The sequence below is a fragment of the Erpetoichthys calabaricus genome, chromosome 17 (assembly GCF_900747795.2).
Source record: "Erpetoichthys calabaricus chromosome 17, fErpCal1.3, whole genome shotgun sequence".
Classification (NCBI taxonomy): Eukaryota; Metazoa; Chordata; class Cladistia; order Polypteriformes; family Polypteridae; genus Erpetoichthys; species Erpetoichthys calabaricus.
This window is the reverse complement of record NC_041410.2, coordinates 98054632-98078843: the sequence shown is the minus strand read 5'-3', so window position 1 is coordinate 98078843 and position 24212 is coordinate 98054632. Positions and strand designations below refer to the sequence as shown.

Sequence of the window (24212 nt, the reverse complement as noted above, 5' to 3'; positions counted from 1 at the left end):
ATATAGTTTGTGTCATTAGAAGTAGCAACTGGCAGAACAAACACCTGCAGCCACCGTGTCCCTTCAGGAACTGAGTTTGATACCCCTGCCATTGGGGGATCATTTTATTGGTTGCCTGAAGACCCATCCACATGAAGATTCCAGAAAGAACCATTCATTATTTAGACAGGCTCCATAAATAGCCATGAACTGATAGATGATAACAGATTTGTGGAATGCCACCAGGATTCTGTTTTTGAAAGGACATCTTGATTCGCACAGTACACAGGCTGAGTTCAGAGTTTCTCCATCATCAGTATCTGCTGGATTTCTGATTTGTCCCCATATTAAGAACCTTCTTCATTAGCAAAAACCACTTCAAAGAATGAAACGCTTCTTTGACAAGCAATGGAGCTACGAGGAAACACACAACCCAGTTATGTGTCTTGCCAAAACCGTTATTTTTAAGAGTGTATTTGAGTATGTTTTGGGAATATTTCTGCTTTACTTAAGTACTAGGGTGTTGTACCGTGTTAGCCATTATGAATGTAGAGAAAAGCCAAGCAAAATGACACCTTTTATGGGCTAACTAAAAAGATTACAATATGCAAGCTTTCGAGGCGGGCCTGATTTGTCTCGAAAGCTTGCATATTGTACTGTAATCTTTTTAGTTAGCCCATAAAAGGTGTCATTTTGCTTGGCTTTTCTCTGCTTTACTTAAATATAACATTTTTCGGCAGCCTTTTCTTTTACATCACTGCACTTGCAGACGTGAATGGTTACTTTTCCTCCGATGTATTTTTCTAGACACATTCGTTGCAGCAATATTGAATCGAGAAACAAAAGGACCACGCAAATGTCATACCCGATCTATTCTAGAAAACACGAGCTTTCCCTACTTTAAGAAAATTCGCGCATACGGAGAAGCCTGGATGACCTCCGAACGAATGCCGCCGGCGGTCATCTCTACACACTCATTTCAAGTCCACTTCTAGGCCGTTAATAAAACGGGGCGTGGCTAGATTTTCGAGACGAGGCCGGACGTTGCTGACGCCCAATCCCAGACTCGGCAGTTTCCAAAGCGCAATCACAGAGCGGGCTGCAGTGAGGCGGGCTTATTCATTCACATGCTGTGATTCGCTGACCTTGTCACGTGGGTTGCTCGAGTCTTCCCGCACTATCGGGACAGTTTCGGAGCAACACGCCGTGAGCAGGTTGGGAGAGCCCGAGAAAAAAACGAATGTAAAACTAGACGTGATAAAGTCCAGGTAAAGCGATTTATTAAATGTTATTTAATGAAAGTCAATACTGTTTTAGTTATTTTTTATGACTAATGTTTTAACTTTGTAAATTTTCATGTAATGCCTGAAGAAGGGGCCTGAGTTGCCTCGAAAGCTTGTATATTGTAATCTTTTTAGTTAGCCAATTAAAGGTGTCATTTTGCTTGGCTTTTCTCAACTTTCTAAGTGTAATACGGAGATATTTCAACAAAATGAGGGGCATTTTTGGACGCAGTGAACGCATAAATGTTTTCCATTTATATTAATTGTAATTAGGCGTTGGCGTTACGATAATTTGCATTAGGAAGGGGTTTTCATGAACAGAATGGGTTCTTTCCTGAAGCCTGCATGCACGCCATTCATATCTGCGGCCACCCCACAGAATTCATGTAAAATCATCAAGATGTCCGCTCGCGGCTTCAAGTTGCAGTCTCACGGCTCGGATTTTAGTGGCAGCAATAGGACTCACGTGTAAGAAGAATTATTTTGTATTAGCAAGGACGTTTTTATATAAAACAGGGAGTGATCCTCCATTTGCTGGTACTTTTGATAGTCAAGTAGTTTACACTTAATATCAGATACTCTAAATCTTCTGCTTCAGCAGTTTTAATACACATTTAACTTTTACTTGAGTCACTTTTCAGAAAGGCATCTTTGCTTTTACTCGGGTGACTTTATACATAAACACTGGAGAAAGGAGGACGTACCTGAGGAGTGGAAAGTTGCAAATGTGACACCAGAATACAAAAAGGGAGACAAACTGAATCTGGTAATTACAGTCTTACTTCTGTGCCATGCGGAATTATAGAAACAATTACAAGAAGTACATTTTAAAAAATGCTTATATAAATAGCAGCCAGCATGGGTTAATGAGAGGAAGATCCTGCCAAACCAAACTTTTAGATTTTTTTGAGCAGGTGGCTGCAAGAGTTGACAAAAGCAAAGCTGACAACAAAAATCCTTTGAGTCAGTTCACAGTGAAGAGTCATTCTGAAACTAGAAGCTGTTGGCATCAGAGGTCACCCACAAAACTTCAGCTGAAGTTGGTGACCTGGTAGGAGAGAAAGAATACAGAGAAGAGGAGGATGGGAGCGTTAGTGGAGTCCCTGAGGGGTCGGTCCTTGGACCCACATTCATTTTTCTGATTTATATTCATGACTGATTTTGTTTTAGTTAGTAACACTGTGAAATTTACAGATGACACTGAAATAGGAGGAATGGCAGACAGTGATGAGGCAGCAAAAAAGAATTGTAGAAGACCTGGACAAGCTTCAGAACTGGATGAACGCTTGGAAAATGGAGTTTAACGTAGAAAAGTGCAGAGAGCTACACGTGACCAGATTATAAATACAAGATGGGAGACAGCGAGCTGCCGGCAGCAACCTGTAGGATTTAGGGGTTTATGTTGACACAATGATTTCATTATTTAAGCAAATCACAGATGTGATTAAAATGGCAAATAAAATATAAGGTTATATCGTAAAAAATGGAGGGACATTATATTCAGATTGTTTAATGCATTAATGAGACTGCATCTGGAGTGTTATGTGCAGTTCTGGACACTACTCTGTGAAAAAGACACAGCAGCACTTGAAGCTGTGCAGGGGAGAACAGCCAGGTGCATCATGGGAATAAAGGACATGGCGTACTGTGACAGACTTAGAAAATGAAACCTGTTGAGTCTGAGCAGGGGACGCTACGTGGGCACTATTTCCTATAGGGGGCGATAGCACCCTAGTTGGAATACGTTCTTTTGTAATTGCGGCGTTTTAAGTAACCCAAAACTATATACAGTAGATATAATATTAAAAGGCGAGATCCCTCCCATAGTGACATGGCGGTAAGAAATCACATAAGAGAAAATACCTTAACTTTCTTTAATGACGGATTTACGTGGCAGATGAAGGATGCCATAGCAAGACAATTACCAAGGTGGGATCTTGATGTACTGTATACAGTCTCATTTATTGTCAGTGCGATGGAAGGATTTTCAGGACGGATGACATTATCATCCGTCGGCTTCGAAGACTTGGCTGCTGTCCAAGTCTTTTCTACCGTTTTCTCCACGTCCAGGCCCTTACCTAGGTTTCAAACAAGGCAAGGAGAGGATTCAATTTCATCTCTAACATACAGAAATTGTACAATGCCCATTTTCGTAGTTGTACCTTTCTCTCTTCGAATGCTTGCCTAGCAGTTCTAAATGCTGAGAGCCCCTGTGTGCTAACTTTGACCTGGCGTGTACATGTGAGAGGATTTATAAAATAATTTTTGTACAGAGCACAGTGACATTAAACTTATTATTATGATTACAGGCACCTCACCCAGGTCTTCAAAATCCTGATAAAGTAGATCCAGCAGGATTCTTTCATACTAAAGAGTAATTCAAGTACTCGAGGACACTATTAGAATTTAAAGGGGAAGCGTATTTAGAAATAAAGCCAGGAAGCACTTCTGTACACCAACTGCCAAGCCGTGGAGTTCAAGCAGAATCCTCAACAACATTTAAGAAGGATCTGGATGAGGGCATCCTTCAAAAAGGCGAGCTTCAAAAGGGCGACCTCAGTTGAGCACGGCGAATAAAGGCATTTGTAGATAATTTAGATAATAATAGATAGATAATAATAGTAGATAATAATAAAATATCTGCGTGGCATTGCACATAATCTACAGCTTCAAGTGTAAACACAACAATGAGTAAGAGCAGAAAACAACGAAATATAGAGAGCTTTAGAAATAGTTTGTTTGAAGTAGTTCATTAGAAGTTCATGCATTAATTAATTGGAAGTTTTAATATTCTTGCTTTCGCCTTTTTATACGTTCAATCATTGCCTTTATCTAATAAATTTTCTGTAATAATTTTGTTGCGTTTGCCTTTATTCGCTGCGCCCAATTGAGGTCGCCTTTTTGTGTGAGCCCTTATTGAATAGAACCCTGGATGAGATATTGAGACAGCTTAGCTATCAGCTAAACAAACAAGCCTGAAGGAATGTGGTGTCTCCAAATTTCTTATGTTGTTATATTAGAACTTTTACTGCTGTAAGAGACATGCAGGTAGCAGCACCTTTTATGCCCCAAAGGGGGCACTACTGTACAAACGATGGTTTGTACAAAATGCTTATTCAAATAAGGAGGAGGATTGGGGGACTCCCTTTTAGATTAAGGGAGAGAGCGCACTGTATATTGTATGTTTGGACCTGAACTTGAACTTGTTACTAGAACTTTCTCTTTGTCTTCTATCCATACCCTTAACAATGTAAATCCAACTAACAGCACAATCTATAATACAAGACAGAATCGCAACATTATGTACAATGGTAGTGGATAATAAGGTACTGCACATAAGCCACAAATGTATAAAACAATGTGACAGAGCCGATCTGCACTCCCGCCCAGCAGTATATCGAGTGATCAGCACAGTGTAGGCCAGCGTTTCTCAACCTTTAAGTATTTGCGACCCGAGTTTTCATAACAGTTTTAATCGCGTCCCCCCTAACGTTTTTTTTGAAAGGAGCCCACTAATACCAATTTGTTCTTTTATAATTAATGATATATCATACATGCATATTTTATTATACCTACTTAACTTTATCGACATTTATCTACAGTAAGTCTATATTTATTTTTCTAGTACCAGAATGTAGTTTAAGTTAATTTGTTTTGGTTTCAGTAGATGGATTTTTCATATTTTTGATTCTTGTTTTCTTTTTTTCACATCTTCGCGCCCGCCCCACAGATTGAGAACCACTGGTGTCGGCTTTAGGAAGGTGTTTGGGGATCAGGAGCAGACAGATGAACTCGAGACTGCGGTTAACCAGATTGGCAGCAGTAGGTAAGAAACTCTTGATGTGAGTCGTGGTTCTTTCTTTTAGTGGCTGATAGTCTCCTTAATCTTAACCAGATGGGCACGTTTCCTGACTCCTGATGTCTACAGGTCCTCAGTAGTGTCCAGTTGTCCAATTTCAGGCCTATGCACTTTTCTAGTGCACTTCATGTTTTGAGTGAACAGATGCATCTCCATACCACACCAGCCTGCTTACCTGCAACCCCAGGGCTTTAACATGTCACCCTGGATCCTTGGTTCTTTCCAGCAGCGATCCCTGTAAAAGTGACATCCGGCTGTTATCTGTCCAAACCTGGAGTTCGGAGGAGAATTTAAGACAAGAAGGCGATGGGCCAGAGGACATGAATTTCAGACACGAGAAGGACTGCGGCATTGTGTCAGTTGAGCAGGGAATGGCTGAGCATCATGGGCAAGTGTACCAGCTAACCCACAGGGTAGTCGGGGAGCATTTTTGTATAAGAATGTCTAGTCGGGTGGATGTATTTAAATTGTATATTTTGAGTTCTCTCTGTTATAATTATTAATTCATTTTAAGATCCTCCTTTTGTTTTTCACTATCACATCCAATATCATTGTTTGGGTTTAATGACTACCTAAAAGCACCTCCTTCAGTCCACACTGTTTAAATACGACTCCTGGTGCAAAGAGTATCCTCTTAAGGATTGCTTCATTGTGACGGGGAACACACACAATTAAATTTAACGGGACTGGGAAATCAAAACTTTAAAGAGGGAAGTGGTGCATAGTGTGGGTTGATGGCGTGGCGCACCAGGGAGGAACACAATTACACAGCACACCAGGGAGGTTGACTTATCCGTTATTTGATTCTGAAACATTTTGGCACCACTACTGAGGTCTAACACTAATGTCAGCACTACAAAATGCTAACACCATTTATTAATCTTTACTGCATCAAGTTAATATGACGTGAAAAGTTGAAGTCGGCAAAATGGGAAGATTCTTTGAGAGCTGTTAACTCTTCTTACTAACAAACATCAAGTGTGGCATCTGGAATATGGCAAAGAAAGGCTGGTGGGATGTAAGGGAGGAATGCACTGATGGACGGACGGACAGAAAGAGAAGATTTAAACAAATATGAAAGGCACTGTAAGAGACAAATAGGTAGATCTATAGATAGGAAAGGCACTATGTAAGATGAACAGATAGAAGAAATTCACTATGTTAGATAGGGTGGCACGGTGGCGCAGTGGTAGCGTGGCTGCCTCGCAGTTAGGAGACCCGTCTGGGTTCGCTTCTTGGGTCCTCCCTACATGGAGTTTGCATGTTCTCTCCATGTCAGCAGTCCAAAGACATGCAGGTTAGGTGCATTGGCGATCCTAAATTGTCCCATGTGTATGTGTGTGTGTGTGTGCCCTGCAGTGGTTTGTTCCTGCCTTGTGCCCTGTGCTGGCTGGGATGGCTCAAGCAGACCCCCATCATCCTGTGTTAGGATATAGCAGGTTGGGAAATGACTGACTGACTATGTTAGATACGTAGATATGCCACGCACTATGTAATACAGTAGATACTTTATAAATAAAATGAAACTTTAAATACTGTAGGACTCCTTGTAGACAAAGAAGGATAGTTAGACAGATTTACATTTTAGAGTATCTTAGTGGTTCTCAGACTGTGGGGCGCGAATGTTGCCATATGTGGCATAATTTCGCTATTCGTAGGAAAATTTTAAACTTGTAGCGGTGTATCGGCAGCAAAAAATATAGGAATGCGTTTTATTAGGGTTTCAAAAAAACATTAGGGGGATGCGATTAAAACTGTTATGAAAACTCAGGTCGCAAATACTTAAAGGTTGAGAAATGCTGGAGTATCTATTGGTTATCGAGTCACTAGCATGTCTCATACCCCTGACCATATCTTTACTTTGCCTCTTGCATTTTTTTCTAACACCTTTGCTATGCTGGACAAAAGGAAAATTCACTTGAATTACTCAGGGGAAGACGAACAGCCATCTGTGGTGACTTATCTGCCCAGTGCTGTACAGTAGACAGTGCAGGCAGACACACACATACAGTGCCTATCAAAAGTCTTCACCCCCTTGGAAGTTTTCACATTTTCTTGTTACTCAACATTGGCACTCAGTGCATTGAATGTGGCTTTTTGACACTAATTAGCAGAAAAAGACACTTTAATGTCAACGTAAAAAAGATGACTGCAAAGTAGTCTAAACAAATTACAAATATAAAATTCAAAATAAATCCTCACCTTTAATATGGCACATCACTGGTGCAGCCGGTTTTAGAAGTGCCATCATTAATTAAATGGAGCTCACCTGTCTAGGGTTTCAGTTGATTGTATCTGAAGGGCCAACTTGCGTTGAGTCATAATGGTGGTCTGACCAACACAATGAAGGCACAAGAACACATAAGCCACTCCATGAAAAGCACAAGACAACAAAATATATAAGCCACTGTGCATCCATTTAAATCAATCATGAAGAAATGGAATGAGCATGACCATCTATAAAAACCAAACAAAAGAAGTCAGGGAGGCTACAAAGAAACTTCTGACAACTCTGAAGGAGTAGCAAGTTACAGTGCTTGAGGCTGGAGGGGCTGAGCAGCCAAGAGCAGTGCTGGCAGGGTTTGTGGGAGAGCAGCAAAGAGCAAACAACACAGGACATCTTGGCAGATAACGTGAGGGAGGCTCTGAAGACTTCTTTTATGCACTTAACTAGGACTCTTTTTTTCCTCCAGGGCTCATGCATTTTTCACAGATTTGCAGCGTAAAGGCCAAGCCTCTGGCTGTGGCAGCACACATGGATGCCCACAGGCCTGTTAGCTGTGAGCCCACAACCTCGGATTCCGGAGCTATGAGTCAAAATTAAAGCAAAGTTCCGCTCTCTGGCATCAACTTCCACAAATGTCCACCCACAACAATGATCATGTGCAGCCTCACCACTCTTTGTGGGGTTGTGGGGGCACCACAGAGAGATGCTAGAAATAAATGCCAGGCACTCCAAAATGGAGAAAGCCTGTCCTACGCATGTAATCTTATCTTTTGCCCGATTTAATTGATTAATGTCCCAGTGTGTTTTACAGCTACTGTTTCAGTTACATAGATAGATAGATATAGTGCATTTCTTTATTTATCTATCTATTATATAGTGCCTTTCATATCTATCTATCTATCTATTGTATAGTGCCTTTCATATCTATCTATCTATCTATCTATCTATTAGATAGACATATGAAAGGTAGACATATCAAAGGCACTATACAATAGATAGATATGAAAGGCACTATACAATAGATAGATGTATAGTGCCTTTCATATCTATCTATTATATAGTGTCTTTCATATCTATCTATATCTATTATATAGTGCCTTTCTTATCTATCTATTGTATAGTGCCTTTCATATCTATCTATCTATCTACCTATCTATTGTATAGTGCCTTTCATATCTATCTATCTATCTATTGTATAGTGCCCTTCATATCTATCTACTATATAGTGCCTTTCATATCTATCTATCTATCTTTTATATAGTGCCTTTCATATCTATCTATATCTATTATATAGTGCCTTTCTTATCTTTCTATCTTTTATATAGTGCCTTTCATATCTATCTATCTATTGTATAGTGCCTTTCATATCTATCTATCTATTGTATAGTGCCTTTCATATCTATCTATCTATCTATTGTATAGTGCCCTTCATATCTATCTACTATATAGTGCCTTTCATATCTATCTATCTATTGTATAGTGCCTTTCATATCTATCTATCTATTGTATAGTGCCTTTCATATCTATCTATCTATCTTTTATATAGTGCCTTTCATATCTATCTATATCTATTATATAGTGCCTTTCTTATCTTTCTATCTTTTATATAGTGCCTTTCATATCTATCTATTGTATAGTGCCTTTCATATCTATCTATCTATTGTATAGTGCCTTTCATATCTATCTATCTATTGTATAGTGCCTTTCATATCTATTGTATAGTGCCTTTCATATCTATCTATCTATCTATTGTATAGTGCTTTTCATATCTATCTATCTATTATATAGTGCCTTTCATATCTATCTATCTTTTATATAGTGCCTTTCATATCTATCTATCTATTACATAATGCCTTTCATATCTATCTATTATATAGTGCCTTTCATATCTATCTATCTATCTATTGTATAGTGCCTTTCATATCTATCTATCTTTTATATAGTGCCTTTCATATCTATCTATCTATTACATAATGCCTTTCATATCTATCTATTATATAGTGCCTTTCACATCTATCTCCTGATTCACCCCCCCCCACCCCCACAGTATTGACATGTTAAATGGTAAACCACTTGGGCTGAGGGGTTTCAGTGTGGCTTATTAGCTGCAGATGGTTTGAGACCACAAGGCTGCTGGTTTCTGGTGTGAACCTAAAGGATTATTATTTGTATGTTCAAATGTGTGGTTTGGGACAGGCATTCCTGAGAAAGGTGCAACATTAGATAGTAGTGGATATATTCATCTGCACACACTTGAATGGGCCAAGTGTGTAGTTATTTATAGATGGTGTCATAATAATCCATGCATATGGACAAAATGGTGCTCACCATGAAAGGCGCTATATATATATATCTTAAGTATTCAGGATAAATATTGAATACTACGCAGATGTGTGGCAGTTTTCCTGTCATTTGTATGTATTTTGTCCAAGGATAGAAAGCATGCTATGAATGTAGGGCAAAAAGAAGGCAAGTCTCAAGTGGACTGTATGGACATTTGGGAACCACTAGGGGGCAGGAGGTTTCCTCCCCTTCATTGAGACCTGGAGGATCCCAACAGCAGGGAGTCTTTGAGCCTAACATGATATGAGTGAAGGGTTAGGGTTGTGCTGACTTCCCAGGATATGCATGGGGCTGAAGTGGTGCTGCCACCTGCTGGTTCAAGAGGTGAGCTTAAGCAAAGACTGGAAAACGTGTCGGGCCTACCAAACTGAACTTTGCATGCTCTGATGGCAATGTGGGGAGTAGAAAGTCATTTGTAAGTTTTTGGCTGTGGCCTGTCTGAGTAAAAAGAAACCCTCTCATGATGAATCACAAGGCCACCATCTGGCCAGGCCCACTCCAGCCCTGCAAGTCTCTCTCTGGTTTTGAATCTCAGAGCCAAGATGCTGTCCGCTTGGTGTCATCCCAAGACATTGAGCAGCATCTTCAAAAGAAGACAATGAAAAGTGAAAAAGGCAGCTGAAGTGCAAAAACCACCAACACGTTTGTCTTATCAGCATCTCAACTGGGCCAGCAAAAGAAAAAAAAAGAATGAAGCACACCTTTCCGGGTAGCGAGCCGAAATGAGAGCAGCGTGGAAACGACCACCTGGCGTGCCGGGAAATCAAATTAGAATATAAATATAAACAGGAAGAGCTTGGTGGCGCCCACTATCTGGGTTTCAGTGGCGTCTTAATGGAACAGGGGCCTGCAGAGGGTTAGGGGTGCTTTCCGAGGGTCTTTTGGCATAAACAGTACCTGTTCCAGGAAAAAAAAAACATGAGCTTTTGTGGCTGCTGTTGTGATGATTTGTGTCTTTTGATAAAATGTATTTATTTTTTGTTGCTGTCACCCGACAGATGGACGCTTGACCTCTTTTTATTTTCAATTCTCCTCCCTTGATATTCAGAGAACATCATGTATGACATGGAATGGGTATTGCCAGTGCTAAACGAACTTCTGTATGTGAGCCATGCTACACTGAAAGTCACTATATAGGTCTCCAGTAAGTATAAGAGCTCATGCATTTCTTCTTGATTCCTTCGGCTGTGCTCTTTTTCCACTTATTCAGCTTAACATTTTGTCATGTCACAAACCTACTGCTTATACTGCAATGTTTAAGACCCGTGATCTCTTTGTGGTCACATTAGAAGAATCTCGCAATTTATGTTAACTGCTGCACTATATCCATTAATGTATGCTTCAGATTGTCTTTATAATTTTAATTACTCATTAATCCATCCACAAACCAGAGATCAAGGAGAGCCGGAGCCTCACCCTGCATCATCGGCCGTAAAGAAGGTCTACAATGAGTTCCATTACAAGCAACGTCCTTTATATAAAGGTTCAACGAAAAGTGTAAATGTTAAAAAATCATTTTAAAAAATGAGCCTCCGTTCCCCGTTTGCAGCCAAACACTATCGCGTGGTTAAAGCCGCCACGATGTCACGATAACTTCTTGTTGCGCCCAGATAAGCAGGAAACCTCTGCGCAGTGCATTGTGGGTTAGTCCCCGTGCGCCGGTCTCGTAGTCTTACAGTGAACAGGAAGAGTTCGTGTGTCTTTATAAATGTCGTCTTTTTTTTGTATTTGGCGAAAGCTTTAGACAAAAAACAAAATGAATACAACGTAAGTTCTTTTGGCATTTGCGCCAACTGTGTAAAACAGAAACAAAAAACTTACTAAATGTTTGTTTCTGAATAAATGACTTCTGTCATATTCATAGGTAGATTAATATATTCAGATAGGAAATACACTTCATGTAATCGTCATGTGTATTTCACTGTTGTTACGCATGGTGGGCAACTATGCCAATACAGTATTACCTTAGTCAAATATCCATCTGCAGTAGTTGTCTGATATAGTGTCCTTCAATATCTCTCAGTCCATCTATTCAGTAGTGCCTTTCCAATCTATTATATAGTGCCTTTCATATCTGTCTATCAAATCTATCATCTATCTTTTTAAATATAGTGCCTTTCTTTATCAATTCATCTATCGTTTGCAAACCGCTCATATAACACAAAGGCTTTGAGTGAAAATGAAGACCACACCTTTGCACAGCTGGCGCAAGCGTCTTTTTGATTGGTACAGCGCATCCCCGCGAAAGCCCTCCTCCGCCACTCATTAATTGGTCATTGTAGCCTACATGCCCCGCCTCCTCGTGACGAATGCTGACTAAGAGCGTCGTTCACCTGGGCTCAAGCCAGCCAATACGCCGACGGCTAAAGTTTGACTAATCCAGGAAGTTGTCGTGAGGAAAGTTTGAAGCGCTGGGAGCGCCTTCGAGTCGTCGGCGTCCCTTCGTGTTCCTTGGTGGAGGAAAAGTGACCATGGTTTGGGAAGGCAGTGCGGGGTTGTATATGAGGGCGCTGTGCGTGGCGCTATACGTGGCACTGGCAGCGAGTTTCACTCAGCCTCGAGACTCCGAGTTCACTTTCATTTTACCTGCTGGGCGTATCGAATGTTTTTATCAGAAAACCGAGAAGAACGTGAGCATGGAGGTGGAGTACCAGGTGAGAGCCACGCGATCGGAGGGCGAAGGTTACCGGGGGAAGACAGATGAGAAGGAGGAGGAAGGGAACTGGGACAAACATGCGAGGAGAAACGTCACCCTCGAGTGGCATTTAAATGCTGGGTTGAGTGACAGTCCCGTCTGGTGCCGATCGCATTTGTCTTTTCGACACTCCGAAGGCCAGCCAAGTCGTGGCAAGAGACCACTAAACCAGGATCTAGAAACGTCCACCAGGAGATATTAGGAATAGAAAAACCGGTGCCACCTGTTTGGCAAATAGGCTGCCGAGCTCTCCTTTATTTACACGTGAACACGCCTTCCCACGAGCCGCGGCCCCACTGTGCTTGAGTGGCCCCTCGAGACCGTCACGTGATCCGGTTATACCAAATCTAGTCCAAAGGCGTGCGGTCTGATTGGTGATCCAGAATTGGGCGAGTGTGTGTGTGTCTCTCAGAGTGCGCCCTGCACTTAGATGACATCCCGCCCGGGGTTGGGTTTTATCCATTGTCTGGATGGGCGCAGCCTCTTACCACCCCCTGCCGGAAAAATTATGAATCTAGCAATGTTTTCCAAAATACAAGGAATGTTTTTAACTGTTATACAAATATGAAATGAAATGTCAAAGTGCTTCGCTACTCAGATTATGCAAAAGACAGTAAATTGATGAGAAATATTTGAAAATAGAGGAGCGAGTAAGACTAGAAAGACATTTAAGGTGTAAACAAGTAACATACAAGATGTAACCTACAGTGGCTAAATTGCATAGTATAATATTGTGCAAGGCGAGTGTGTGTGTGTATGTAAGTATATAATACCGTGTGCGTCTGTATATAATATATATTTGTATAATGTGTGTGTGTAACTAGTGAAGCACGTGGCTGGTCTTACTCATTATTGCATTGCGTATCTCACACTCGACCCTCATCAGTCTGTCCCCCCCCAAACCCCCACCTGAGTACTTACACGCGGACCTCTGGTCCCACAAATTTCTCCGTCTTTGTCATTCTTGCATTCTGTATCCGGCACTTGATGCTCCGCAGGTGGCACGGCTTGCTCTTCTTCCTCGTTTTATAGTGTTTTCCATCACGTCATTGGCCTGTGTGATTTGCTTGACGCTCAGCAGTGATATTGATATTCTTTTTCGTTCATCACTTTGTTCACGTTACTTTGCCATAACAAGCCCATGAGCGCAGGTCAGTTTGCTGCTATCTTGAATTTTTTGAATTCCCCAACCATATCAGGTCATAATAAGCTTTCAGTCCAGACGAAGATTGGGGTTCTTGCTCCAGTAGATCACAAGTAATGCAAGCAGATGGACAGACTTTGGCATTTTATGTATGTAAATAAGTAAAAATGACAAATATGAAGCAGGTGAGCAGTTGCCAAACCAGGATGTGATGCTCCGTGTTGAGATACCTGGAGAGCCTGTGTTTCCTCAGATGGTGATCACGGATGTTCAGAGATTAGAGGTATTTGAAGCTGCTCATCCTGTCCGCTATAGCCCCATCAGTTTGGACTGGTATGAAGGACCACCACCACTGCTGCTGCTGCTTTTTGCTGAAATCCACAACCAACTCCATAGTCTTGCTGACCCTCAGCTGCAGGCCATTTGCCGTTCTCTCTATAAAGGCCATCTCGTCACGTTTAGAGACGTGACACACCACCACTGTGTCCTCGGCAAACTTCACATGCATTTCAACTCCATGCCTGCCCTTCATTCAGAAGCGATGTGGAGGAGTGTGCCCGTCTCTCGCTCAGTTTTGTGGTCCCTTTTTCTAAAGGACCCTTTTTAAAGTGGATGGAGGAGACACAGATAGGAGGGCAAAGGGATGTCAATGTCTGCCGACACTGGGAGGAAACCCGGGCCACAGGGAGAACATGCCAACTCCGTGCGCCACCATCTGAGTGTTCCCAATCAACAGTCCTAATACATCCCTGCCCGCTTATCCTCTGTGTGGTGTGCGAGTTGGCCCTGCAGTGGACTGGCATCCCACCCTGCGCTGGTGTTTGCCATGTGCCCGATGCCACAGGGAGCGGCTCCACCCTGCAGCACTGAAGTGAATGCACTATGTCTGTGGCATCTTGCCCGGAGTTGGCACTTACGTTGTGCTCGGTGCTGCTTGGATAGGCTCCACCCACCACTTCTCTGAACACTGGATTGAGAATCTTATTTGATGTTCTCATTGAGCAGGCTTTGAATTTCATAAACGGGGGGGGGGGCGCTCTTGGGCGGCCTCTATCCATATGTTTAACAAAGCTGATGAAGACTCCTGGGGGGCTTCTTGATAAGAGTGGTGGGCAAAGATTTAATTGAGTGGGCCAGCTTGGACCCCTTGAGCCAAAAATATGAAACGGAGATTGTGAGGAGGAGGCGGACAAACGCACTTTATACCAGACGAGGTTTGTTCTCATTTTTATTTCATTAATTTATTCATCTTATGACGAGGCCAGTCTGGCACAAGTGGGTGCCACGTCGTCGTTAAAGGGGTGGAGCGGCGACACCCAATGAATTGAGTTAAAAGAGAAAGTTCCATAGTGGAGGCCTGCCGGCGATTTTTAATTTGATACAATTTAAGAAGTCGGATATCAAATTACAGGAGATGGCATGAGACCATAAGGTGGCACAGTGGCCACTGTCTCTTGGCTCCAGAGGCCTGTGTGGAGTCTGCGTGTGACTGGCAAGTCTTTACGCTGATTGGCCCCTTTCAAGTTGTCCCAGTGTAAACCGTGCCAATCGATGGCCTGGCACCCTATCCAAAATCCATCCTGGCACGGGTTCCCCAAGACCGAGTGGATTGAAATGCTTAAATTCAGTTGTATTATGAAAGGTGCCATATAAAGAAGGGGACCCCTTCTCAAACCTACCTCATCCAGTTTTAGAGTCGTGGCGGGGTGACCAGTCATCCCATTTGAGGCATCGCGTCCCGTTTAAATATTGAAATTTTAGCAAATGTCACATGCTGGCCATTTAGTAAAATGACAAGGGGGGACACAAACAACCCCATGTCAGGGCACTGGAGGCAACACTGGGCACAAGGTGGGAGACCACCTGGACAAGCCAGCCCACCAATGGACACACACACAGCGCTTTCTTAATGCCAGCTAAATCCCAACAGCGCGGTGCCAGGCTGCCACAGTGCCCACTCACACTCAGCCAGTCGGCCTAACCTGTACATCTTTGGAATGGGGGACGAAAAACTGGAATACCCAGAGGAGGTCCGGGGCTCTTTATGATGATGTGAGCTGGGTGTCACTGCTAGGGGATTCATGCGCGGTGTTGTCTGGGAGGGGGGTGGGGGTTCTCACACACTCTGAAAACTTGGTGGATTAGTGATGCTGAATGGGTGTGTGTGTGTGAGATCACCATGTTATGGGCTGGCGTTCTGCCCAGGTGGGGTTCCTGCCTTGTGCCCGATGCTGGCGAGGATGGGCTCCACCTCCTCCAGGACTACAACATGGCTGGCTGGATGAAAGCAGGCCACATCACTGACACAGGCAGCCTGGAGGGGGTGCCAGTGCGTTGGTATCTCGCAGCCTCCCACTCCACGTAGGGGAGCACACGTGAGACGTCGAAGGCCTCTGTGGTAATCAGGGGGTCTTTCTGTCGAGTCTCTTTGTTCTTCTGTTGTCCTTCATTCTCTGAGAGGCAGCAGCGTGCAGGAGAATGGCGTTCACTCTCCAAAGGCGCCTCACTATTTAAAATACAACGTGGATTTGCCTACTGAGCTCCTTCAGTAGTGGAGAGGGGCAGGGTGGAGCAGGCTGGTGGTCTGATGGGTCCTCTCTGTGTCTCTTTCAGGTCATTGCAGGTGCTGGGATGGACGTGGACTTCAGCATCAGCAGCCCCCAAGGAGTCATCCTCTACACGGACTTCCGGAGGTCTGACGGCATGCACACGTGAGGCTTTTGCTTTTCCTCCCTTCCTTTATTTTGTATTTATTAACCCTTCTGATCTTTACGTGTGAAGTGAAGGTGCCCACCCCTGACCCCCCCTTCACTGGCACATGCAGAAGTGCAGCTCAGCGACACTTAAAATGTCACCCAATGCTAGAAGTTTGGCTCCCTCGATCTCTTTTGTCTCCAGTAGACAAGTGTGGGACCCCTGAAGTCACAAAGGGTACCCCCCCCCCCCGTATTTGCTCAAAAAATGGACAGTTTTGTGAGAAACTAAAGCACTTTAAGTAAAGGAGCAGACCCCTTAATAGGGGATAAAAATAATCATAAAATAAACGTGCGCCATAAGTGACAGAGGAACGAGACCACCAGACAGGAGGAGATTTCAAACTCTGGTGGAGTGTTCAGCTAAAATGTAGCAATGCGTGTTGGGGAGGGTGAAGGTGAGTGGACCCCCCTGAGTGGCCGCAGTGGTATTCACGTCACAAAGGCCTCAGCTGGCCTGCATGCTTCAACGTTGATTTATTGTGACGGTGACACACAACGGGTAACTGTGTCCCCTGGCACTGGACTCCTGTCCCTGTGTCCACCGTCGTCACTTCATACTCTTTTGCTGGCTCTTTGTTGGGTGACTTCACCTCTGGTCTTACCCACAGTCTGCCCCCTGGTGGCACCAGATATCCCGACACCCCCAGCTGACTTGTACCCTGCCCTGTGTGCTTTTGTAGTTTGTAGATTAAAGCGCCCCCTGGTGGACCTTCTCCACATAAGTACAGTAATCCTGTCCCACCGATTCCCAAGAGCCTATGGAACCCTGAACAAAGTAGCCAACCCGCCCGCCCCCCCCACTCCAAGGGTCCCCTTAATTTGACCCCCTGGCCTCTTTGTAACTTGGCCTTCTCTACTTTCTCCACAGCATTGACTCGACAGACGAGGGCGACTATCAGCTCTGCTTCGACAACACGTTCAGCAAGTTCTCGGAGAAGATGGTCTTCTTTGAGGTGATCTTTGACTCTCCGCAGGAAGGTCAGGACGACTGGTCCCAGATGGTCCCACCCGAGGAGCTGCTGGACTACAAACTTGAAGACATTCGGGTGGGTGTCCACTCTGCTGCTCATATCTCGGCAGGCAGGCAGATTTAGGACAGATCTGAGTGAACCTTAGGAGCCGATTGACCAATGGTGCTGCTGGCACACTTGGCATTGCTAAGCTATTGACCAATGGTGCCACTGGCACATTGCTAAGCTCTTGCCCAATGGTGCTGCTGGCACTCACTGGCACACTTGGCATTGCTGAGCTCTTGACTAATGGTGCCACTCACTGGCACACTTGGCAGCACTGAGCTCTTGACTAATGGTGCCACTCACTGGCACACTTGGCATCGCTAAGCTCTTGCCCAATGGTGCTGCTGGCACACTTGGCATTGCTAAGCTATTGACCAGTGGTGCCACTGGCACATTGCTAAGCTCTTGCCCAATGGTGCTGCTGGCACTCACTGGCACACTTGGCATTGCTGAGCTCTTGAACCAATGGTACCATAAGCACTCACTGGCACGCTTGGCATTGACAAGGTCTTGACCAAGGTTGCCAGTGGCACTCACTGGCACACTTGGCATCACTGAGCTCTTGACCAATGGTGCCACTGGCACGCTTGGCATCACCGAGCTCTTGACCAAGGTTGCCATTGGTACTCACTAGCACGCCTGGCATTGCCAAGTGCTTGACCAATGGTGCCGCTGGCACACTTGGCATCACCAAGCTCTTTCCTGGTATTAGTGAGGTAAGCCAACTCTCAAAGAAGAGTAGCAGCCCAGAGCGGCTAGAAATGGCGCCACCTGCTGGACTGACTGACCCTTTCACGGTGCCAAAGACTCCCAGCAGGTGGCGCCTTTACTATGATGAGCCCCCCAGTAACCAGCTCAGCAGCTTAGTGGTTGGCAGGTCAGCCGGGCGAGTCCTCACCTCTAAGTCACTCGTTGACCGCTGAACAAGGCGCGTCACATCAACATGTCGTAGGGTTGTGCTCACTGCTGAAAGGCGCTATATAAAACGGGTCAGTGAGTTCACCAAGTGATTTGAGCGGCTGATGACTAAACAGTAAAGTCCGAGGCGTTCACTCGTCACTCGCAGATTTATTGACTTTAATTCATTTCTCGCACCCTCCAGGAGTCCATAGAGTCGACGTGGAACCGGCTGGAGCGCAGCGTCCAGATCCAGACAGTACTGCGGGCGTTTGAGGCCCGCGACCGCAACCTTCAGGAGGACAATTTGTGGCGCGTGACCTTCTGGTCGGCCACCAACATGCTGGTCTTGGTCATAGTGGCCCTCGTGCAAGTCTACATGCTGAGAAGCCTCTTTGATGACAAGCGGAGAGTTCGCACGTAGCACCGTGGGACGAGGACACGGCAGGGGAGCGGGGGGTCAAGGACACTCGTCCTGAGAAGTAGCTGGGGAATGGGAGTAGGGGGCTTAGTGTGGGAAACGGGCGAACGAGGACACGGTGATCTGCTTAAAGGCCAGCAGTGAATGTTGTGAACTGGCGTAGTCGGCGGGATCAGCCGTCCTGGGACTGCCCAGCGGTGCCTCGGCTTTTTCTTTGCCTTCTTTTTTTTTTGTTTCTTCCATTCATGTGATCAGTCATCTTTGATGATGCTGGACTTTTTTTTTTTTTTATATTATTATTTTTAAACATTTCAGAACTCTGACCTGCCAAAGAACAAATGAAAGTGAAAATCTCCATCTTTAAAAAAAAAAAAAAAAAAAGTCAATTTTGGGAGTTTGTCGTTTATGGAATAATCTTTTAAAAGCCATGAAAGGTAAAACAACTTTTACAGTAAGTCAGTGCCCAGTGGGTGCTGGGCATGTAGTGGCAAAGAGGGGTGTGGGGGGTCGCTAAGGGCCAACGGGACAGCTGGTGTGCCAACTGTTCAACGTTCTCCTTGTGAAGCGCCTGCCCTTAAGGTGATGGTGGGGGCCGCCCTCCCCCTAAAGAGTTGGTGGCAGCAGTGGGCACCAGGGCCCTACTCAAGTTGGAGTTGCTGCCTTGTCATTTAGCCCTCAATTTAAATGCCAAATGCCCCCCAGGGGGCAATGGCTTCCCTACTTCTATGCACAGCAGATGTGAGCAACAGGTGGGACTTGGCCTGCAGTCGGGGGTCTCGCCCTTCTTTTTAAGATTATAGGGTAGTGAAATCCCCCAATGCCAATCTAAAGCATGGCACTTTAATGCCAGTTCAATTGACCTGTGTACTCTTCTCACACACACACACACACACACAGTGACCAGGCCGGACCCTGTTGTCCTAACCCCTGCGCCCCCCCATCATGTTTACATCCTCACACTCCTGACTTGCCATGCTGTGAGTCATGGCGGTCCGAGGACTTCTGTGGCGCTACCTTTAGAAATCAAACTCGGGCAGACATTTAGGACGGGCACACAAGGCCATGCAGGGAGTTGAACCCGAGACTCCAGGTGTGTGTGGCAGGGGTGGCATGACCCTCTGTGCCACCCTACTCAGTGAAATCCCCACAGAGGTGGTGATGAGATAGAGATTTGAAGATGGGAGGCAGCATTGCTAACCGCTGTGCCACCCGACTGCTTTCAGCTGACAAAAAGCTTGACGATGGGGGAGAAGATGTAAACACCGCGCCGATATTGACTGAGATGTGACTTGAACCCAAGACTGGAGTAGTGAGACAACAGTTCACTCCTCACCACCCTCTGCCCTGCGTGTGCACCTCAGCCACCCTGCCAGCGTTCACCCCGAGAATACAGAGAGAGTGGGCAACAGTGCGCCCCTTACTGGACCTTTGAAAGCACAATGCTGGCTGATATTTCCTCACCACGGCCCCCCGAGTGTGGGACCCCAAATGTCTGACAGCTGGGAGTGGGGAGAATACAGCAGCGCCCCCTAGTGGCTAAGGTATCTCATGGCACCTGCCAACATTTAGACTGTAATAATACAAGAGGAGCTGGGATTGGCACAACTAAAACTAAACTGCTGTACCCCCCCCGCGAGGTTAATCTGCAAAACTTTAAATCCCAGAACTGCCCAAACGAGCCCTGACTGCCCGAGTCGGCTGTTTACACTTCCAGCCATCACAGCAGCAGCCATTGAAGAGACGGCATCAGTGAAGGGGCAGGGCGCCCTCTAGTGGCTAACATAAGGTTGGCTATCATTTCCTTGAAACCTGAATGAGTCGCTTACTGTGCTTTCAGTTCAGCCTCGGCTTATAGGAGAACACGGGGAGGACATGCAAACAGCACACTGATCCTAAGGGAGATGAAACTTGAACCCAAGACTGCCGAGTGCTGAGGCGCCAGTGGCAGTTCAGTCCTCGGTGTTGCCTCCTCATCTAACCATCCTGACATTCATCCATCCATTTTCCAACCCGCTGAATCCGAACACAGGGCCACGAGGGTCTGCTGGAGCCAATCCCAGCCAACACAGGGCACAAGGCAGGAACCAATCCCGGGCAGGGTGCCAACCCACCGCAGGACACACACAAACACACCCACACACCAAGCACACACTAGGGCAAATTTAGAATCGCCATCCTGACATTCACTGTGTGAATACACAAGAAACAGTGACTCGTGAAAGAACAGCTGACTGTTAGAGTGCCCCCTGCTGGCTTGTAACGGCCGACCACTTACCCAGACCGGGTGAATTCTCGCCTTTCTCCTCTCTCTTTCTTTCTTTTCTTCGTCCTTCTTTGCCTTTCGCTCCTCTTTTTTAAATACCCAATGTCCCGGATGTATCAGGTGAGTTTGACAGGTGATGTCCCTCTTGGGGCTGCGGTCTCACTCCATCATCCGTCCCCTCTTCACTTACGGGGACAACATTCACTGACGCACATATAACGGACAGTAAATGGGACGATGAAACGAAACAAACATAGAACATCCTATTATTACGTAGCCCCTGCTACAGGCTGGCAGACATTTCCTCACCACTGACCCCTGACTGTGGCACCTCAGATGGCAGACAGCCTGGAGCAGTAAGAATACAGCAGCCACCCAATGGCCGTGGTGCCGCCTAGTGGCTAAAGTGTCTCAATTTACCTGGCAACATTTCAAAAATGCAGGAGTTGGGATTGGTAAGAATAAACTACTACCAGTCTGTGCGCCCCCTAGTGGTTGCACTGCTGAACTTTTAAGCCCAAGTGAGCTCCAAGTCCTGACTGCCTGAGGCTGCTGTTTGGACTTCACAGCAGGAATCCGCATTGCTAAGATGGCAGGGCGCCCTCTAGTGGCTCAGGTGCTCAACTGTAAAACAAAGGATTGGCTGTCTGTTCCAGAATTCTGAACGAGTCGCTTGGTATGCTTGCAGTTAACAAACGGTCACGAGGACAGCATGTAAACTGCACACTGATATCAACCAGGCTGGGATTTGAACCCAAGACCACGGAGAGCTGAGGCAGCACTGGCAGTTCAGTCCTCGGCATTATCTCCGAGTCCTCACTTAACCTGCTGGCACTCACTGCGTGAACATACAAGAAGCTGCGACTTGTGACAGCACAGCAAACAGAGTGCCCACTACTGGAAAAAATGTTGCACTTCAGAAAGCTCAAGGCTGGCCATTCTCTAAGCCAGGACTGCTATGCTGATCCCCTCTTGTGAGACCCCAAGCGAGTCATTCAACCTGCCAGCCCAGGAACGACAAATGGCTGGATTAGTGACAATACATGACAGTCACGGTGTGCCCTAGTGGTGCTGAAAGGTAAAACACATTCAAACCCCACTGGTGAGAATCAAGTGTCATGACAAACTTTACTTTGTAAAGTATTACGTGGCAGGTTTGACTCCGAAAGGCGCTATATAAAATGAAAACTGAATGAATGACACAAAGAAAACCACCGACTCCAGTGACCCCGAGGCCCTCACTTGACTTGAAACGGCAGCCGACAGGACGTGCGCCCTCTAGCGGCCAAGGTGTGGAACTACAAAAGACGGTCACTGAACCTGCCGGCAGACTCGCTGGAAGACAAGAAGAGCAAACGTGATCAGTCAGGGCAGACATGACAGCCCCCTAGTGGGGTCTCCGGTTCAAGCCGCTCTTGTGACTCACTTTCTAGGCTTACCTTCACATAATCCCACCATATGGCTCGCCAATTTTTTTTGTCAAATGTTGTGTGAAGGTGCCCACCAGGAAAGACGCTATATAAAATTAAATGAGGGGACGAGGGAAACCCAAAGGAGAAAACGAGCACCAAGCCAGACGGGTCGCTCCTTGTGGGCCGGGCGTCACAGGAGCAGACTGGGCAGCCCACTCGAGTTCGGATTTCGTGTCTGAGTTTCCTGCGTTTTTTGTATTTTTTTTTTCATATACTCATCCATCTTTGACTCCAAACTGTGCCATCCCATCAGCGCTGGGCACAAAGGTGGATTCCACCTAGGAGGGGGCTCTTGGGTTCATTACAGCTTAGAACAGGCAATTAACATGGGTACAAACCACAAGAAACCCTGGGTGCCTGCGAGCTGTGAGGTGCCACCCATCCCGTGCCACCCATTTAATTAGGCACAGATGCCCGCTTGTCTTTCATTGCTTTTTATTACAGATTGAAATCCAAGACTGCATAATCAGGTAAATCAAGAAAAGCCCGAGGAGCTTCGCCAAGCCCAACCCCTGCGGCCACTCGTCAGGTGCCCCAGTGCCCACCCTTCTCCCACACCGGTGCCCAAAAGGTGAAGGGAAAAGAAGCCACAAAAATACAGAAAGTGAGTCCCAAACCAAGAAGGCGGGCGCGAGCACTCGGACTGAACGGCGGGAGGCAGACAGGAGTGTCACGTGAAGTGCAGTGCAGCAATGCCAGGGCAGCAGAGGGCACAGCACGGGGTGAGAGGCCCGCAGTAAGGACTGGGCTGACTCCGCCCCCCCAGGCATCAACAGGCCCCGCCCTCCTGGCATTTAAGATCTGAACCCCCCCCCCCCCCACACTCACTCCCCAGTCTGACGGTGAGGCCACAGCGCCCCCTGCTGCCAGTGGAACGGTGGGCACCTTCTCAGTCTGCTTCCCTCACTAGATGGGGGGTCTCGTCCCGGGTGGTCTCACATCTTTGTAATGAGCCGTTGCCGTCGACAGAAGGCTCCCACCTCCCTCGGGGTGCCACTCGAGATGTTCGCTCAGTTGTAACTTGGTTTCGATGGAGCGTTGGGGGCCGGGCGCCTGTGCAAAGAAAACGAAAAAGTTAAATCCTCCCGAGCCAAGGGGGTCCCTGTTGGCACAGCCTTACCACAAGTGCCTTATGTGTTATTGGGGGGCGAAGCCTTAGTCTGTGTGACATAAAACGAGATGCCAGGGGAATCTTTTGGGGCCATGGTGGTCCTGCCTTGGAGCACTGAACATTCCAGAAAAGTAGGGGGGGGTCCATCAATCATTTACTAACCTGCATGGGTCAAGGGGAACTGGTGCCTACTGGGCAGCACTGGATACCAACCCTAGAAGGAATTTCAGTCCACCACAGGGCCCCCCCGCACCCACACTGGGCTACCAATGAGCCACTTGGACCTTCGTGGGGGTCCACACAAGAAGCAACTGGGCAGGATTTGAACCCTAAGATAGTTTGGACTCCCCCAGGGAGGATTTTCCAATTTTATCCCAAGTGCCCACTGAAGGCTCACCAGTTTACCCACCTTGCCCCACAGTGCTGCCAGACTGATCAGGACCCTTCTTATTCTCCAGATACCCCCAAGACCCCAGACTGAAATGGAGGGGGGGCTCTGAAATGCAAGGTGGTGTGTGTGATAAAGTCCTAAAAACCCAATAAGTGAAAGTGTGAGGTGGGGGGTGTTTACACCAGCTAAATGACCCCCTGGACCCCCCTGAGCAAATTGGTGCACCTCAGCAGCAAAGTTTGTTAATCAGAGGGGCGTCCCAAATCCGTCACCTGCACCTCCTGAAGTGTCCCCAACGTAAAACTACCATTAAGTACATGGAGTGTGAAAATGGCTCCACCTGGTGGAGAAATGC

The 24212-nt window shown here is 46.0% G+C and overlaps 2 protein-coding genes and 1 long non-coding RNA gene across 3 annotated transcripts in view; 2 read left to right on the top strand and 1 right to left on the bottom strand.

The window, feature by feature from the left end:
• The first annotated feature begins 1091 nt into the window (after positions 1 to 1091).
• LOC114668027 (uncharacterized) lies at positions 1092 to 5685 on the top strand. The gene is made up of 3 exons (XR_003718823.2): positions 1092 to 1247; positions 4993 to 5088; positions 5158 to 5685. It is a non-coding gene; the product is annotated as an uncharacterized LOC114668027 (long non-coding RNA).
• Positions 5686 to 12039: 6354 nt separating this feature from the next.
• On the top strand, positions 12040 to 19018 carry LOC114668026 (transmembrane emp24 domain-containing protein 1-like). Its single transcript, XM_028823613.2, has 4 exons — positions 12040 to 12345; positions 16144 to 16241; positions 17155 to 17332; positions 18405 to 19018. The coding sequence occupies exons 1-4, from the start codon at positions 12163 to 12165 to the stop codon at positions 18621 to 18623; spliced, it is 678 nt and encodes a 225-aa protein (XP_028679446.1). The 5' UTR covers positions 12040 to 12162; the 3' UTR covers positions 18624 to 19018.
• Positions 19019 to 22773: 3755 nt separating this feature from the next.
• Positions 22774 to 24212, bottom strand: part of dnm2a (dynamin 2a) — a 95203-nt gene continuing 93764 nt past the window's right edge. The window contains exon 21 of the mRNA XM_051920537.1: positions 22774 to 23408. Within this exon, the coding sequence (XP_051776497.1) occupies positions 23366 to 23408 (43 nt within the window). The 3' untranslated portion in view covers positions 22774 to 23365. The remainder of the gene's footprint in view (positions 23409 to 24212) is intronic.